Source organism: Camelus dromedarius, chromosome 18 (assembly GCF_036321535.1).
Source record: "Camelus dromedarius isolate mCamDro1 chromosome 18, mCamDro1.pat, whole genome shotgun sequence".
In the NCBI taxonomy this organism is placed as follows: domain Eukaryota; kingdom Metazoa; phylum Chordata; class Mammalia; order Artiodactyla; family Camelidae; genus Camelus; species Camelus dromedarius.
Genome location: NC_087453.1, coordinates 192,838 through 209,479, shown reverse-complemented (window position 1 = coordinate 209,479; position 16,642 = coordinate 192,838). Strand labels below are relative to the sequence as shown.

General features: G+C 55.4%; 1 protein-coding gene across 1 annotated transcript in view; it reads left to right on the top strand.

Moving 5' to 3' along the window:
• The window catches only part of PRPF6 (pre-mRNA processing factor 6), a 37,161-nt gene extending 20,598 nt beyond the window's left edge, over positions 1-16,563 (top strand). Inside the window, exons 12-21 of the mRNA XM_064496865.1 lie at positions 3,926-4,048; positions 6,702-6,823; positions 8,280-8,418; positions 9,814-9,933; positions 10,302-10,478; positions 10,823-10,956; positions 11,547-11,638; positions 13,770-13,884; positions 15,751-15,877; positions 16,309-16,563. Coding sequence (XP_064352935.1) covers positions 3,926-4,048; positions 6,702-6,823; positions 8,280-8,418; positions 9,814-9,933; positions 10,302-10,478; positions 10,823-10,956; positions 11,547-11,638; positions 13,770-13,884; positions 15,751-15,877; positions 16,309-16,461 — 1,302 coding nt within the window. The 3' untranslated portion in view covers positions 16,462-16,563. The remainder of the gene's footprint in view (positions 1-3,925; positions 4,049-6,701; positions 6,824-8,279; positions 8,419-9,813; positions 9,934-10,301; positions 10,479-10,822; positions 10,957-11,546; positions 11,639-13,769; positions 13,885-15,750; positions 15,878-16,308) is intronic.
• The last annotated feature ends 79 nt before the right edge of the window (positions 16,564-16,642 follow it).

The following is a 16,642-nucleotide window of genomic DNA, read 5'->3' as shown; positions in this document are numbered from 1 at the left end:
CTTTAGTGTAGTTTTTTGTAACGTTTCTTGTGTGTAGAGTTTGTTCAGTTTCTTGGAGCTGTGAATTTATAGATTTCATCAAATGTGGAAACTTTGTGTCCACTGTATTTTTATTTATTAGAATCAGGCTTACCGTCTAGTTTCATTTATGTTGCTTTCTGTGGAATAGTCCTGAACTACATTTTTAAAAATTAATATATTTGGAGAGGATGGGAGATAGCTAGGTTTATTTATTTATTTTTGGAGGAGATACTGGGGATTGAACCCAGGACCTCGTGCATGCTAAGATGCGCTCTACCACTTGAGCTATACCCTCCCCCCACCGCGAGCTATTGAGTTTTAAAATTATCTTTGTTTCCTTTTTTAAAGCAGTTTATTAAGCTATAGTTCCATAAAATGGAACTTTTATGGAACTAACATTCCATAAAATGTACCCATTTAAAGTATACAGTTCAGAAGATTTTAGTGTATCACAGGGTATGTGGTCGTCACCGTGATCCAATTTAGAACTTTCTCATCACCCAAGAAGAAACCCTGTACCTTCCCCCTAGCCCTAGGCAGTCATTGTCTTTCTCTGTATATTTGCTGCTCCTGCTTTCCCTGTGGATTTTAGTTTACTGGACACTTTATATTAATGGAGTCATACACCATGTGATCTTTCGTGACTAGGTTTTACTTAGTGTAATGTAGCATGGATGTGTTGAATCTTCTGTCCATTTTAAAATTGGGCTTTGCTTTATTATTTATTATCTATTTTTTACTGAATTGTAAGAATTCTTCATGTATGTTCTGGATGTGAGTCGTCTGTCAGATTGTGTGGCTTGGAGACTTTGTGGATGGTCTTTTCGCTTTCTTGGTTATACTGCTTGTGGCACAAGTGTTTTAAAGTTTGATGTAGTCCAATTAATTTTTTTCTTCTGTTGCTCATGCTTTAGGTGTCCTACCTAAGAAACCTTGCCTAACCCAAGATTATGAAGACTTGCTCCTATATTTTCTAAGATTTTTATTTTTTTGGTACTTACATTCAGGTCTATGATCCATTTGAGCTAAAAGAGTTGGACTCCATCGTTTTTCATGTGCGTGTCCAGTTGTCCAGGCACCACTCGGTCTTCCCCACGGAGTGGTGTGGGCACCGTTGTGGAGAACCAGGGGGTCATAAGTGTACGTGTTTTCTTCTGGGTCTCCGTTCTCTTCCGCTGGCCTGTATGTCTGTCTGTACCAGCGTCAAGCCACCCTCCTTACCGAAGCTCTGCAGTAAGCTCTGAGATCAGGATGCGGGAGTCCTCCTGCTTTGTTCGTTACAAGATTGTTTTAGCTCTGCTTGGTTCTCTGTGTTTCCACGTGAATTTTAGGAGCCAGCTGGGGTTTGGACAGAGATTGCATTGAATCTGTAGGTTGTTTTGGGGACTGTTGCCACCCCAACAGCAGTAAGTCCTGCAGTCTGTGAGCATGGAACATCTCTCCATTTATTTAGTTCTTTAAAAAGGTTTTCAGTAGTGTTTCCGTGTACTGGTGTTACACTTCTTTTGTTTTACTTATTCTAAAGTGTTTTATTATTTTTGATGCTGTTATAAGTGGAATTTTTTTAAAATTTCGTTTTCAGGTTGTTCATTGTTAGTATATATATATATATTGATCTTATGTTCTGTGACCTTGCTGAAATGGCTTATTAAATTGTAATAGTTTCAGTGGATTCTTTGGGATTAACTGTATACAAGATTACGCCGTCGGTAAATACAGTTTTGCTGCTGCTTTTCCGGTCCGGTCGCCTCTTAACTTCTTGGCTTCTCGCCCTGTTAGGACTTGCAGTCCACGCTGAAGGGCAGCGGTGAGAGCGCATCTCTGCCCATTCTTGGGGGATGACTGGTCTTCCCTGTTGGCTGTGGTGTCAGCTCACACAGCTCGCCAGTTCTCTGGTCAGTTACAGAAGTACTTTCATTTTGGATAATTTCTATCACTTTGTCCTTGAGTTTCACTAACCTTTCTTTCTGTGATGTGTAACCTGCTGTTTATCTACTGAGGGCATTTTTCATCTCGAACCTTGCAGTTTCCACTTCTAGAAAGTTTGCTCTTTTTAAAAAGCTTTTCTCTCCCTACATAACATTCTGAACACATCAGCTGCAGTTACGATGTGTTGTCTCAGTGCCCTTGTCTGCTCACTCTAACGCCTGAGTTAGTTTGGGTTGATTCTGATAGTACTTTCCCCTCGTCATGAACTGTCTTTTCTTGTTCCTCTGCGTGCCTGGTCATCCCTGATTTGTTGCAGACACTGTGCGTTTTCCTTGGGTGCTGGACGCCTCTGCGCCCCTGCGAGTGTTCTGGGCCTTGGTGCTGGAGTGCAAGTCATGTTACTGGAGACACTCTGCCCCTGTAGATCTTGCCTGGACGCTTTGCTGGGTGGGGCCGAGTGGTGGAGTAATCCCCTCTGAAGGCGGGGCCTCTGGGTTCTGCCCCGGGCCCTGGCCCCCGGGGGTCTCCATTTCTAGCTGGGGGACCCGTATCTCCAAAGGTTGTTCCCACTAATCCTTCTGGATGATTCCTTGTCAGGGGTCATGCACTGGTTTGCATCCAGTAAAGGCCCGTGGGACCCTCTGCAGAGCAGACGTTGGGGTTGTCACTGTGCTGCGCTCTCTTCTCGTGCTCTGTCCTACTCTGTCTTCCGGGGCTCTGAGCTCTGCCTTCTTCTCTGGCCCCCTTGGGCTCAGCAAGTGTGGCCCCGGCTGTTCCAGGATCTCAGTCCTCACTGCCCTTTTCTGCCGCTGTCTGGTGTCTTGAGAGCCACCGTTTCACCAACCTGGTCTGGGTTTCCGGGCTGTGTGCAGAGGGAGGAGCTCGGCTGCAGCAGCAGTGGGTCCTGAGTCTTCCGAGAGCTCTTCGGATGTGGGCTTCCCACCCCGCAGGCCTCCCTGAGCACCCCCTCGGCCTCCAAGGGGCTTGGGGGAGGGCTGTGCTGTGCTCGTGCACGTCCAGGAAGCTCCAGCACGTCCACCTGCCTCTGCCTTCTCAGTGGTGTGCTCGCCCTTCACCCTACTGCCTGGCCGACTTAGGGGGTCTCTGGTCGATGGAAGCAGCAGGGGGGGGCTTCCATTCCTTCCCACTGCAGACAGCACCCGGTATCCCAGTGCACGCACCGTCGGGTGTACCCCCTAAGGGGCATTGCTGGCTCAGCGTGTGTGCGTCTTATTCTCATAGAGAACTCAAAGTTGCCCTCCACAGAGGTTGTCCCCACGTCCCTGTCCGCAGCCACGTACAGATCCTCTGTGCCCACCTTGACCCCGCGAATGTGTCTGCACACATCTCCAGGCTGTCCGTCTGCCGGATGTGAAGTGAGCATCTCCTGCACTGTTGCTCCTTCCCACCTGGTGTGCTGGAGGCCTCCCTGGCGTCTGTGTGTCGTGCTCTGGAACCACCACTGTCTCTTCTGCGCAGCCTGAGATTTGCTCTCTTGAAGTCAGGAGGTTTTCGCGGGTCAGCCTGCCCCTCTGCCTGATGGAGTGCCCTTGTGACTGGCCCCTCCCCAGGTTTCTGCCTCACCTTCCATGTGCCGGGGCCCCCTCACCCCTGACAGTTCGTGTGTCAGGTTCCGAATGGCTCTTCCTCTTGTCTGTCTTGAACCTTGAGCTCCAGGCTGACAGCATGTGTAAGCATGTCTCACGCCCACTGGGTGTCTTTCCGTGTAGGAACCTTGTATGGTCCCCGAGTTGCCTCCCATTGTGCTGGGACACAGTGGGTTCTCACGTGATGTTTGTTGAGTGGGTGGTGCGAAGGGAAGGCACATGAATGAATGAGGCAGACATGGCAGGTCCTTGGGGTGTCAGGACCTTGGGAGCCCACGTCACCTGCAGGCCTCGCCGTCCGGGCCTAGCAGCCCCTCATCGGGCACTGCAGCTGTGGGTGTAAGCCCAGTTTTGTATCCCTGTTTCAGGATGCCGAGGAGTGTGACAAGGCGGGGAGTGTGGCCACCTGCCAGGCGGTCATGCGAGCTGTGATCGGAATTGGGATTGAGGAGGAAGACCGGAAGCACACGTGGATGGAAGATGCCGACAGCGTGAGTTTGGCTGCCGGGGCTGGAGCCTGTGTTTTGGGGGAACAGGTTGTGGTTTGATGGTCTTGCTGATCTGCTGATTTTGAACGTGGCTGCAGCTGTCAGGAGGGCGGTTTTCTGTGGACCCAAGTCTGCGTGCAGAGCTGGAGTCTGAGCCGTGCCGACCTGCAGAGCCAGCAGGGCTCCAGCTCACACGGCTCACAGCCGGTCACCTCTCGACGTCTGGGCTGTCCCCACCCCCGTTTCTGCTGTCAGTTGCACTTCAGAAAGCGTTTGCACGTGAAGCCCTTGCCGCCTTTGAGATTATTTCTTGGAGTAGCGTTCCAGGGAGGAGACGATGGGGTCAGAACCGATGCGCACAGCTGAGGCCTTTAATCCCTTACACGTGGGCTTCTCTTTTTTAGCCTTTTATTTTAAAATAACTGTAGACTCACAGAAAAGCTGCCCAACTGTGTGGGGAATTCTTGTGTGCCCTTCACCTAGACTCCCCCACATTTACCCACTTTGCCGCATTAGACGTGCGCACACGCCCCTTATTTCTCCCGAGCCACTTGAGAAGGCGCTGCAGGTGTGTGAGGCTTCTCCCTCTGAGTGCCACCATGCGTGTGTCATTAGAAGAGGACATTTCTCTTCACATGCACAGCACGGCTCGGATTCGGGGAGTCCGTGCTGACGTGGCGCCAGGCTGTGATCTGCAGTCCTGGCCCAGATTTCGCCAGTTGGCTCGCTAAGTGCCTTCTGGCCAAAGGAGAAACCCAGCTGTGTTCTGGCTGAGTGGATGCCAGGGTCACGTCCTCAGGGCTCTGTGGCCCTGATGGTCTCAGGGAGGGCTTTGGTCTGTCTGTGTTTGCTGTGAGGCTGATTTTTGTGGGGCCCCTCGGTTTGTGCTCTGGTCCTCCAGAACCCTGCTCTGGTGGGCTGTGGGGGGCACATCCAGCTCCGACCAGCTCAGGTAGTGTCTGGAAGGCTCCTACTTTGCCCTTTCTAACTAGGCCGTGTCCTGGGGGAGACACAGACTACGTAGGTCTCACCAAACTCTGACGTGCCCGTCTGCAGGTCTATTACTGACCTTTTTGGCCTGTTATTACTGTGCTGTTTGCCAAATGGTGATTTTCTGAGTATCGTGCTTCTGCATCTGTTAGAGCTGGTGAGCTGGACCTCTGCCCTCTGGAAGAGCTCTCCTTTCTCCCTGCTCATGTGGACGGGGGGTGCCCGCAGGGTGCTGTGTGACCGGGGCCTCCTGTGCACTGAATGTACTCAGATGCCAACCGTCGTGGTTTAAAGGCTTTTGTTACGTGGGATTTAAGACAGAGAAGTACCAGCAGTGACCCGGCAGGCTCCCACAGTCTGTGCCCTGGGAGAAGGTCCCCAAACACGCAGAAGAGCCCAGCTCCCTCTGGTTGTTGAGCCCTTTTAATTCTGAGTGTGGCCGGGAACGCTGCTTCTTAACTCCTCGCTCTAGATGACACTTGGGCCTCGGTGGGCGTCACTCTGCGGACGACAGGTTGTGGGGGCAGAAAGCCCCGAGCCCTTCCAGACTTCCTCTCGCTGTTTGTCATCTCTTTGGTTAAACCAGACAAGCACAGATACCCTGAGTGCTTGTGGCTCTGCAGTGAGAGCTGAGGCCCCTTCTGTGCTGGGAGGTGTCAGGCAGTTCCTAGTGCCCCTCCCCCGGTCGCTGTCACTTGGTCTTGTGGGGCCACCAAGCCTTTGTTTCTGGCCCCCAGGGCGTCAGGCAGGAGTCAGGGAGGGCACGTGGCAGCTGGGACTGCGTCTCAGCTGGCGTCCTGCTCAGGCCTTGCCCCCAGGGCCCTCCTGGTTTCTCTGGCAACTGAGTCAGATCGAGGCCCTGTGACCAGGGAGAGGGGCCCAGCTCTCTTTCCCTCTCTGTGCCCACCTCCACGCTGGAGGTGCTTGAACAGCACACTGATCCTCGGAGGGTAGCTGCCATCTGGGAAGTGGCCCTGGGGGGCTGCCCCACTCGCTTCGTTCCGGGCCGTTTTGATGCCCACACCTGCAGAGCTTTGTTCTGACACTGTGTTCCTAGTGGCCTTTCCCTCACCTCAAGACCCAGAACCCTCCTCGGCTCGAGAGCCCTTTCAGCGTCTGCTAGGGGTGGTGGGGGCAGCCAGCAGGCACCCAGCACTGACGTCTGTGCTGGCCATCGCCGTGGTCCCGAGTAGGGTTCGTGAGAACAGCTGTCGGCCTGCCCTGGCGGTGTCAGGGGTGGTGAGCACCCAGGGGTGATCTCACAAGGAGAGACAGGCTTTTCTGTCGTTCCCTTGATGCAGACCAGGGAGGAAAGTCGTAAGGAGAAGACGCCTAGAGGAAGCAAGGGTGTTTATGGCAGTTCTGTTGGAGTGGAGGGTTTTTTCTTTCATCTTTGCGTTTTACACGTTTCCAATGATTGTTACTTTTAAAATGGAAAACACACTGCACCTAATTGTACAGAGGAGCAGTGTGTGTGGCGTTCGTCCCGCCCATGGCTGGCGCACCTCTGTCCCAGCCCTGCTGCTGGTGGGGCCTGTGTGCGTCTGTTTTGGTGCTGCTCTGCTCCTCCACGGGGCCCCTGCTCCTGGACTGTGCATCTCAGGAGACTGTCCCGTGCACGGTTTCTGTCTGGGCCACCCCTCCTCACACCGTCTCTCTGCTTTAGTGTGTGGCCCACAATGCACTGGAGTGTGCCCGTGCCATCTACGCCTACGCCCTGCAAGTGTTCCCCAGCAAGAAGAGCGTGTGGCTGCGAGCCGCCTACTTCGAGAAGAACCACGGCACCAGGTGCGTGGGGCCGCCGCCCTGGGTGCTGGGCGCCAAGTTCAGGCCCACGGGGGGATGAGGGCCTAATTCAAGGTCCAGCCCTCTGCAGTGAGGGCAGACCCTCCTGTGGCACTTGGGACTCTGCCGCCGGGGCTGTCTTTGTGGGACCTTCTGCGACAGTATTGCCCCACTTGCAGAGTTGAGAGACCAAGGCACCGAGGGGTCCTGTCTGCCCAAATGCCTGCAGCGGGGCTGGGGGTGCCTGGTGGTCCGCGGGGTCCCTGGGGCGAGGCTGGAGCCTGAAGTCCCACGTGTGTGCTGGCCTGGCCGGGACAGTGTGGGTGGTGCAGGCGTGTTTTTCATTTAAGCTGTGCTGCATTTGGGTTTGGACTGTTTTTGTGCTCTGAGGAGGTCCTTGACAATTTTCTTTAATTGTACTCCTTAATTGAAAAAACCTTTTTGGTCTGCCTCGTTAGCTGTAACTGCTGATTAAATTTGATGTTGCAACGTCTGGAGTCCGGTGGGCAGCCTCTGCCCAGCCCATCTGCTGCCGTTCCCTGAGCTCGGGCCCTGCTGGTCCCCGGTGCTTTGGCTGGGCGCACTGAGCCCCTGTTCTTTCCTTTCTTTTCCTTTTGTCAGTTGTGGCCTTTTCAGGGTGTGTTTGAAGGCTGCTCCCTCCCCACTCCCACCGGCTGCCATGGTGTCTGCAGTTTGCTCCTTCGGGGACGTTCTCAGATGACCATGCTGCCTCACCCTGTACACGTTCACCTGGACAGTCGAGTCAGGAGCAGGGGCCTCTCCTCAGGTGTGGCCTTGGGGGTCCCCCTGCCCCGCTTTGGGGGCCCTTGTGCCTGCCACTCACGGAGTGATGCAGCGAGTCCGAGCACCCAGGACCTGGGGGTCTCGGTTCCAGCGTCGGGCTGCACTCGGGGCAGTGGCTCCGTGCACTCGCTCTGTCTTGCTGCAGAGCCCTGAGGAGGTCGGCTGTGCGGGGGTCATTGCAGAGGGGTGCTGGGCAGCTCAAGAGTTGGGGACTTCTCATGAAACCCAGGCTGGAGGTCTTGCTAATCATGACCTAAAAGAACTTTCTTCCAATGAGACAGTTTCTCTGGATGCCAAAGAATAGAGTCAGGGCATAATCTTTATTGGCGGATCTTGGTTGGAGATGAAAAGGCCCCGTCACCCAGACTCGGAGTTATCTTGCCTCCGGGACATGCAGCTGTGAAAGGCTCTCTTGAGAAGTTCCTCTGTCGGGCTCTGCTGTTTGAACAATGCATTGCTTTGTAGCACCCTCTTCAGTAGTTGATTTTAGAACCTTTATGGAGAGGAAAGATTTCCCCACACTGTCCCCATTGTGAAAATCTGGTAAATCATTTATGGTGTCGAACTTTGAAGCAGTAACTGTCTCTTTGGCGCCCAAGGTGCGGCTATGAGTGGCCTGTGTGCCCTGGTGGTGACCGAGCCCTCTCTCTTGCAGGGAGTCCCTGGAAGCCCTCCTGCAGAGGGCCGTCGCCCACTGCCCCAAAGCAGAGGTGCTGTGGCTCATGGGTGCCAAGTCCAAGTGGCTGGCAGGGGACGTGCCCGCGGCAAGGAGCATCCTGGCTCTGGCCTTCCAGGTGGGTGAGGGGCCGGCCACGCTACGAGGGGGCGTGGGCACGCGGACCCCGCCCTCAGTGCTGCCTGAGGCCCGACGGCTCCGGTGTCACGTGCTCTCCTCAAGCCCTCCTGCCACTTGTAGGGAGCTGACCTGAGAGGGAGGATGGGTGTGGTCAGGACGCGTGGGGCTCTGGCTGCTCTGCAGGCAGCTGGTGCTCTGAGGGGGCCTGAGAGTAGGAAAAATGCCTCTTGTTTGCCGCTGCTCAGTGTGAGCACAGGCTGTGTGTTCCAGAGCTCGGAGCACAGGGCAGCAGGCGGGCCAGGCACCAGGGGGAGCATTGCAGCCCCCGTGATGGCACAACGACAGCCGTTCTCCTGCGTGAACTTCGAGGTGTCCAGGCCCGCGGGAGGAGGGCACCGGCACGTGCATGGGGTCACCCATGGGCCACCTGGTGCTGCCCAGGCCCCTCAGGTGGGCGGAGTTACATTCAAACAGTTGCACCAGGCTGGCTGTGGTGCCTTGAGCTGTGTGTTTTTCTAAGGACCTGACTTTTATTGTCACATCTAATATCCTGACGCTTTATGACAACACTTTATGTGTCAGTGGTTTGCAGCATCCTTTTTTATATATTGTAGAGTGTTATGTGAGTGTTACCCAGGCCAGCATGGTAACATGTCCTTCCCTGAGTGAACACCGTGGAAGGGACAGGCCTGGGTCTGGCCTTCTGCTCTGTCTGTCGAGGGCGCCCCATATTGAGGGCACTGCCCTCTCAGGCAGTCACGGTGCTCTCCCCCCACCGCTGGGGCAGCGCTGCCCGTCTCCACTCGGAGGTGGCTCTTGTCCCCTTACCTGTCACCGTGGGCTGGGCTGGGTCTGTGACGTGGTCAGGCTGACTGTGGCCAGCAGGTGGCCTTGCTTTCAAAGGGTGCGAGGGCACCGCCCATGTGTCTGCTGGACACTGGGTTATACATGGCCCAGACCTGACCCTGGTAGCCATCTCCACACCACCAGCGACACCCTGGGCTCATTTTGTCCTACTCATGTGGACACACTGGGACGGCCAGTTCCTCATCACCAGGCTTGGGAAGGAGCAGGCCTGGGTGTGGGAGACCCACAGGCGGAGGACGTGGGTGACCGCCTTCAACAGGCTTAGGGTGGACCTTGGAGAAGGTGGCTCTGCCTGAGTGTCGTGGGGACCTCATGTCTGGACTATTGAGGTTCTGGCTCGTCCTCAGGCAAGTCAGCGTATTGGCGCTGGACTCTGCACTGCTCTCAGCCCAGGACACACTGGGGTTGGCTGCTTCTGCCCCGGGTTGGCTGCTTCTGGCTAAGACTAGTCTGGCCCTGGCCATGCCTGCCCTGAGCGGCCACGCCTGCCCTGAGCCGTCTTGACGCTGCTGTGCTCGTCCTCCAGGCCAACCCCAACAGTGAGGAGATCTGGCTGGCGGCCGTGAAGCTGGAGTCTGAGAACAACGAGTACGAGCGGGCCCGCAGGCTGCTGGCCAAGGCGCGGAGCAGCGCACCCACCGCCCGGGTGAGCAGGGCTGCGCGCCCACGCGGCCCTGGCCCGCCCCACGGTGTCAGGAGGGCAGTTTGAGGCCACAGCACTCGAAGCTCCTGTGCACACTAGGCTGTAAGATGTATCCACAGGGTGGGGCACAGCTCAGTGACAGACCACGTGCTTGGTGTGCGCGAGGTCCTGGGTTCCATCCCCAGTGCCTCCGCTAAGGGAAAAAAATAAAGTGTATTCGCGTATGTAGCCCCAGCTTGTTCCAAAAGGTGGGAGGCGGCCTCCAAGAGTCCATAGCGTGCAGCAGGGGAGCCGCTGCAGAGGTGAGCTGTAGTGCGAGGCTGGGCCAGGGCTGGGCGGACCTCGTCCCGTCCTGACACGCCTGCCCCCAGGTGTTCATGAAGTCTGTGAAGCTGGAGTGGGTGCTGGGGAACATCGCGGCAGCCCAGGAGCTGTGTGAGGAGGCCCTGAGGCACTACGAGGACTTCCCCAAGCTCTGGATGATGAAGGGGCAGATCGAGGAGCAGCAGGAGCTGGTGGAGAAGGCTCGCGAAGCCTACAGCCAGGGGGTGAGCCTCGGCCCCGGAGGTCAGCGCCCTGGGGTGGGTTCTTGCCCCTGACGTCTTACAGGAATCAGAGGCCGGTGCTCAGCGACCTGCTTAGGCCTAAGCCAGAGGAGCGGTGGATGCGGGGCAGACCCGTCCCATGACTCAGTCCTGTGCTTTTCCCTTCCACAAAGCAGTGTGCTCGTGAACTTATGCCCCATACATGTGTGTGCACAGCACAGCCACGCATGTAAACACGGCTGGGCCTCTGGGGGCACGAGCAGCCCTGGCTCAGCCTGAGGAGCTGGCCACAGCTCTCAGGCTCCCAGACACCAGCTGACCCTCTCACTTGTGTGTCTTGGCCGCAGTTGAAGAAGTGCCCCCACTCCACACCACTGTGGCTGCTGCTGTCCCGGCTGGAGGAGAAGATTGGGCAGCTGACCCGAGCTCGGGCCATTTTGGAGAAGTCTCGTCTGAAGAACCCCAAGAACCCCGGCCTGTGGTGAGTCCCCTCACGCTCTGAGCTGACCTTACCCCCTTTCTCAGGCTGCGTCTGGGGTGCAGCGTTTGCACCTCAGGCTCTGTGGGAGAGTGGCAGGTGCTCGCCATGAGGAATCCTGGCCCCTGCCTTGGGCCTGAGGAGAGCTGGAGGCAGTGTAATTTGTGCTCTGATGGAGGGTGCCCATTGGAGCCAGGAGTTAATGGTGGGGCATTGCGAATGGACGAAGCCGAGAGAGTGGACTCCACAGAAAAGGTGTTATCTGGGAGAGGCCTTGAGGGATGAATAGGAGTTTGCTTGGTGAAGATGGCATTCTGTCCATAGGAAACTGCCCACAAGGTGCAGCTTTGGGCTCCTGGGTGTCAGCACCCGGCGTGCCCATCCGTCTTCACCCTGCCCATCTTCACTTGACCTGAATGACACCAGGGTCCCAGGTCTCTGCTCCCGTGGCAGCTGCCGGTGGGCTGATGGTGGAGGACACCAGCGTCTCACTTCCCTGATAGATGAGCTCTGCCTGGCAGGGCAGGAGCCTTCAGAACTGCAGCTGGACTTGTCGAGCTGCCAGTGGACGGTGCTTGACCTCCCTTGTGCAGGTTGGAGTCCGTCCGGCTGGAGTACCGCGCGGGGCTGAAGAACATCGCCAGCACGCTCATGGCCAAGGCGCTGCAGGAATGCCCCAACTCTGGTAAGGGCCCCCCGGCTCCCAGACTTGCGGGCAGTGTGCTGCTTGGGCCCCAGGTTCAGACAGACTGAGATGTTTGTTTGTGTGAGTCATCTTACTCAAAAGTTTCCATCATACTTGTTTTTTTAGACGTTTGAACTCGAGTCTCTGTGTGAGGAGTTTGACCTCATGTTCTGATGTGCTACTATTTCTTGTTGTTTTACTTTTTATTTTTTTTAAATAATTGCCTTTATTATTTTTTTTTGATTTATAATCATTTTACAGTGTTGTGTCAAATTCCAGTGTAGAGCACAATTTTTCAATTATACATGAACATACATATGTTCATTGTCACGTTCTTTGTGAGCTATCATAAGATCTTGTATATATTTCCCTGTGCTATACAGTATAATCTTGTTTATCTTTTCTACAATTTTGAAATCCCAGTCTATCTTTTCCCACCCCCCACCCCCTTGGCAACCACAAGTCTGTATTCTATGTCTGTGAATCTATTTCTGTTCTGTATTTATGTTTTGTTTTTGTTTGTTTGTTTTTTTAGATTCCACATATGAGCGATCTCATATGGTATTTTTCTTTCTCTTTCTGGGTTACTTCACTTAGAATGACTTTCTCCAGCAGCATCCATGTTGCTGCACATGGTGTTATGTTGTCGGTTTTTATGGCTGAGTAGTATTCCATTGTATAAATATACCACATCTTCTTTATCCAGTCATCTGTTGATGGACATTTAGGCTGTTTCCATGTCTTGCCTATTGTAAATAGTGCTGCTGTGAACATTGGGGTGCAGGTGTCATCCTGAAGTAGGGTTCCTTCTGGATACAAGCCCAGGAGCGGGATTCCTGGGTCATATGGTAAGTCTATTCCTAGTCTATTGAGGAATCTCCACACTGTTTTCCACAGTGGCTGCACCAAACTGCATTCCCACCAGCAGTGTGGGAGGGTTCCCTTTTCTCGACAGCCTCTCCAGCATTTGTCATTTGTGGACCTTTGAGTGATGGCCATTCTGGCTGGTGTGAGGTGATACCTCATTGTAGTTTTGATTTGCATTTCTCTGATAATTAGTGATATTGAACATCCTTCATGTGCCTATTGATCATTTGTATGTCTTCCTTGGAGAATTGCTTGTTTAGGTCTTCTGCCCGTTTTTGGATTGGGTTGTTTATTTTCTTCTTGTTGAGTCGTATGGGCTGCTTATATATTCTGGAGATCAAGCCTTTGTCGGTTTCATTTGCAAAAATTTTTTCCCGTTCCGTAGGTTGTCTTTTTGTTTTACTTATGGTTTCCTTTACTGTGCAAAAGCTTGTAAGTTTCATTAATTTGTTTATTCTTGCCTTTATTATTTTTCTGTTTTGTTTCACTTTTTTGGAGGGGGGAGATAATTAGGTTTATTTGTCTATTTTAGAGGCGGTACTGGGGATTGAACCTAGGACCTCGTGCATGCTAAGCATGTGCTCTACCTCTTGAGCTATGCCCTCCCCCCATATCTTGTTCTTTTAAAGTTTAATTTTTATTATCTTACCCCAAGTCTGTAAGGAGGAGCGAAAAAGAGGATGTGGAAATCACCTGTAAGCCCACTATTCGGAAAAAGTTACACTCTGTGTTTAGTTTTATGCTTTTTTTAAAAGTTGATAGTTTTTGTGAGAATTTTCCATCATCATTGAATCTTTATGGTTGTAAATTCTTCAGTGGCTTCACAGAACTATCTGTGTGTATGCCAGAAGTGCACCGCTTCCCCAGTGGTCAGTCTGCAGTCTGGTATCAACCCCAGATTGTCTTGCTGCCTGAATCCTTAGTAGCATTTCTGATTGTTTTGTTGCAAAAAATTCTTAGACATGAAGTCACTAAGTCAGTAGGAATGAAACCTTGAAGGCTGTTGGTACTTTCACCTCCTTAGCTCCCAGAAAGTCGTCCTGTCTGTGCCGGCGGGGCTGCTGTGGTTCCGAGCGGCACAGGTGGCCTCTCCCGTTCTCCCCAAGCCGACCTATGAGCAGATGTGCGGGAGGCACGGCTGAGGTCTGTGGACACCCGGGTTAGAATCCTCAAAGGCCGTCCTCGGTCAGCCGGTGTGTGGACGGGCACATTTCTGAAAGCAGGGGTGGGCGTCTGAGTGGGTGTCTCTGTGTCTGAATTTCAGGGGTCCTGTGGTCTGAAGCCATCTTCCTGGAGGCGAGGCCCCAGAGGAAGACCAAAAGTGTGGATGCCCTGAAGAAGTGTGAGCACGACCCCCACGTGCTCCTGGCTGTGGCCAAGTGAGTGGGGGTCTTCATAGTGTTGCTGACCCTCTCGTGGGCGTCTCCTGGTCCTGGGAACAGGGTGGGCTCCCCGGTCCTTGGCCACCACAGCTCCCTGACGGGGCGCGCCTCCCAGCAGAGGCCACGCGGACGTGGGCTACCTGGATTGCCCGCGCAGTCCCGGTCCCCTGGGAGGGCGGCCTCTTCTGGGCCACTGACCTTCCTTCCCCGCATCCTGGTTCCTTCGCATGGGTCTGCTCTGTCTCTGCCACTTTCTAGTGTATTCCTGCGTGTGCCTTGGGTTGCAGGATGGACACAGGCTTGCTGATGTTGGTCCATGCATAATTTGTTATAAGCAAACCTCGTTTGGATCAAAGGGCTGTGAACAGGAAAACTGTCATCCTGTTAGGGTGAGAAACCAGACCCTCTGACACATGCTACCCCAGGAACAACCCAGGGCCTAGTCAGGGTGCCCGGAGGTGCAGAGGTGGACGAGCCCTCTCCCTCAGGGTGCGCAGCCCCACGTCGAGAGGTGAGCACGTGGCCTCCCGCTGCGAGCTCGTGTGGGCACTGGGTCTGGGAGGCGCGAGGAGACTGGCTGAGGTTGTGGCTGGTGCGTGGAGGGTCTCTGCTCCCTTCTAGAAGCAGGACGGCAGCCTGAGAGGAGCAGGGCCTTCGTGCAGGGCCGGGGTTGGGTGTGGTCGGGCTGGGAGGGTCCTCGGGATTCTCACCTGGGCGAGGGGGCGTATGGGGCCCAGGAGCTCCCATCGCTGTTGCCGCCTGGGCAGAAGCCTGGCCCCCCCCCAGGATGCACCCGGGCGCCAGGGCCCCTCCTCAGGTCCTGCCCAGCACCTCCCCCGCCGGCTGCTGTGGGGGCTTCCCATAGGCACTTGGGGCCCAGCTCTGGCCGCCAGGGCTCCCCCTCTCCTGCCTGTGCCTCCGCCTCCACGGGTGACTTGTGTGTGATGCTCTGATAGGGCTGCCATAAAACCTCGTAAAAGGCTTTGTAAAGTAAACAGGACCCTCCTTGCTCTTCCCAGGCTGGGGCTCTGTGTGCTGCTATCTGGGCTTTGTGCTCTTAAATCACAGTTTATCTAACACTAAGCAATTAAGAATACCACAAGGCTTAAAAACCAATCAAGCTATCAGAGTAGCTGAGACCAGCCCTACAGCTGCCTGGAGGGTCCGCGGTGCACACACGTCCCTGGTGCTGCTGGCTGCGGAGTTGCGTGGAGGGGGCAGCCACCCCGAGTCCCGGGCTGTCAGAGTGCCCGCTGTCCTGCCCCAGGCCCCCGCCGGCGCCCCCGCCGGCCTCCCTGCGGGCCTACGGGGGAGGCTCCGTGAACCCCTGACTTGGCTCTGCTCCTGGGCCTGGTTTTCCGGGGTCTGTGTCTGCTTGGGTTCCTGCTGGAGCCACCTGATGGGGTGGAACGTTCCAGAAGGTGAACGTTGAGGAGCGGGCAGAAACTCCCCTTTTCCTGATCAGTTTTTGTTGGGTTTACTTTCACCTCCTAGTATTTTACTCAGAAGAAAGTAACAAGTTAAAGGGGTTTGAGGCTCTTGCTCAGCGTGTGGTGTTTAAGACACGCTTAGGTCAGACCTCGAAGGATGGTCTCGGGTAAGCGGCCGTGAGTGGTCTCCAGGTGTCCAGGCCTCGTTCCTCGGCAGCCCTGTCGGGAGCCCAGGCCCTCTGGGGAGAGGATGAAACTGGTGGTGTCCGAGCCCAGTTCTGAGCCGCCCGCAGCCAGTCACCAGGCTGGCTGTCCGGCCCACACGTGGCCAAGCTGTGGCCCGAGGAGGTGCTGCTCCCGTGGCTCCTGACAGCCCCTCAGCACTATCTTGTGGCTGCTTACTCTGGGTTCCCGGCCTTCTGCTCCCTGGCAGGCTGTTCTGGAGCGAGCGGAAGATCACCAAGGCCAGGGAGTGGTTCCATCGCACGGTGAAGATCGACTCAGACCTGGGGGACGCCTGGGCCTTCTTCTACAAGTTCGAGCTGCAGCACGGCACGGAGGTGAGGCCTTGCTGCCTGCGCCCCTCCTCTTCTGGGGAGCTCTGAGGGCTGCTTCCTGGCTGTCGCCTTGTGGCCTCCCAGCCTGAGACTTAGAGTTCTCGCCACTTTGAGTGGCCTGTTGGCATCTGTTAATGAGAGGGTTGTGATGGGGGTCGGGGTCATGGCAGAAGTAGGACTGGAGCTTGAGGCCTGGGGGCCGTTCTCGTGCTTCGGTGGTTCTGTCTTGGCAGGAGCCCTCACGGAGCCCGACCCTGTAGGAGGTGTGCACACGGGGTGGGGCAGCCAGCTGTCCTGGGGTCCCCACAGGATGTGGGAGCCATCTCGGGAACCTGGCCGGCTCCTTGTTAGGGGTGGCGGCACTGGTGTGGGCTGAGGGTATGCAGGGGCGGCCTGCGGGCAGCCCTGCCTCATGTGCCACGGCCCCCACCCAGGAGCAGCGGGAGGAGGTACGGAGGCGCTGCGAGCACGCCGAGCCCAGGCATGGGGAGCTGTGGTGCGCTGCGTCCAAGGACATCGCCAACTGGCAGAGGAAGATTGGGGAGATCCTGGTGCTGGTGGCGGCCCGCATCAAGAATGCCTTCTGACTGCAGGGCCTCGGGGTGCACACGGGGGGAATCTGGTGGGGAACAGGGGCTGAGGGGCCCTGAGCGGTCCATCCTGGTCTTTAATTAAAGGTTTTCTAGGTAGTTGTGGGGTGAGTGACCTGCTGGTTTTCTCTGAGTCCCATCCCCCCCCCCCCCCGTGTGTGCTTTGGCCACTCCCCAG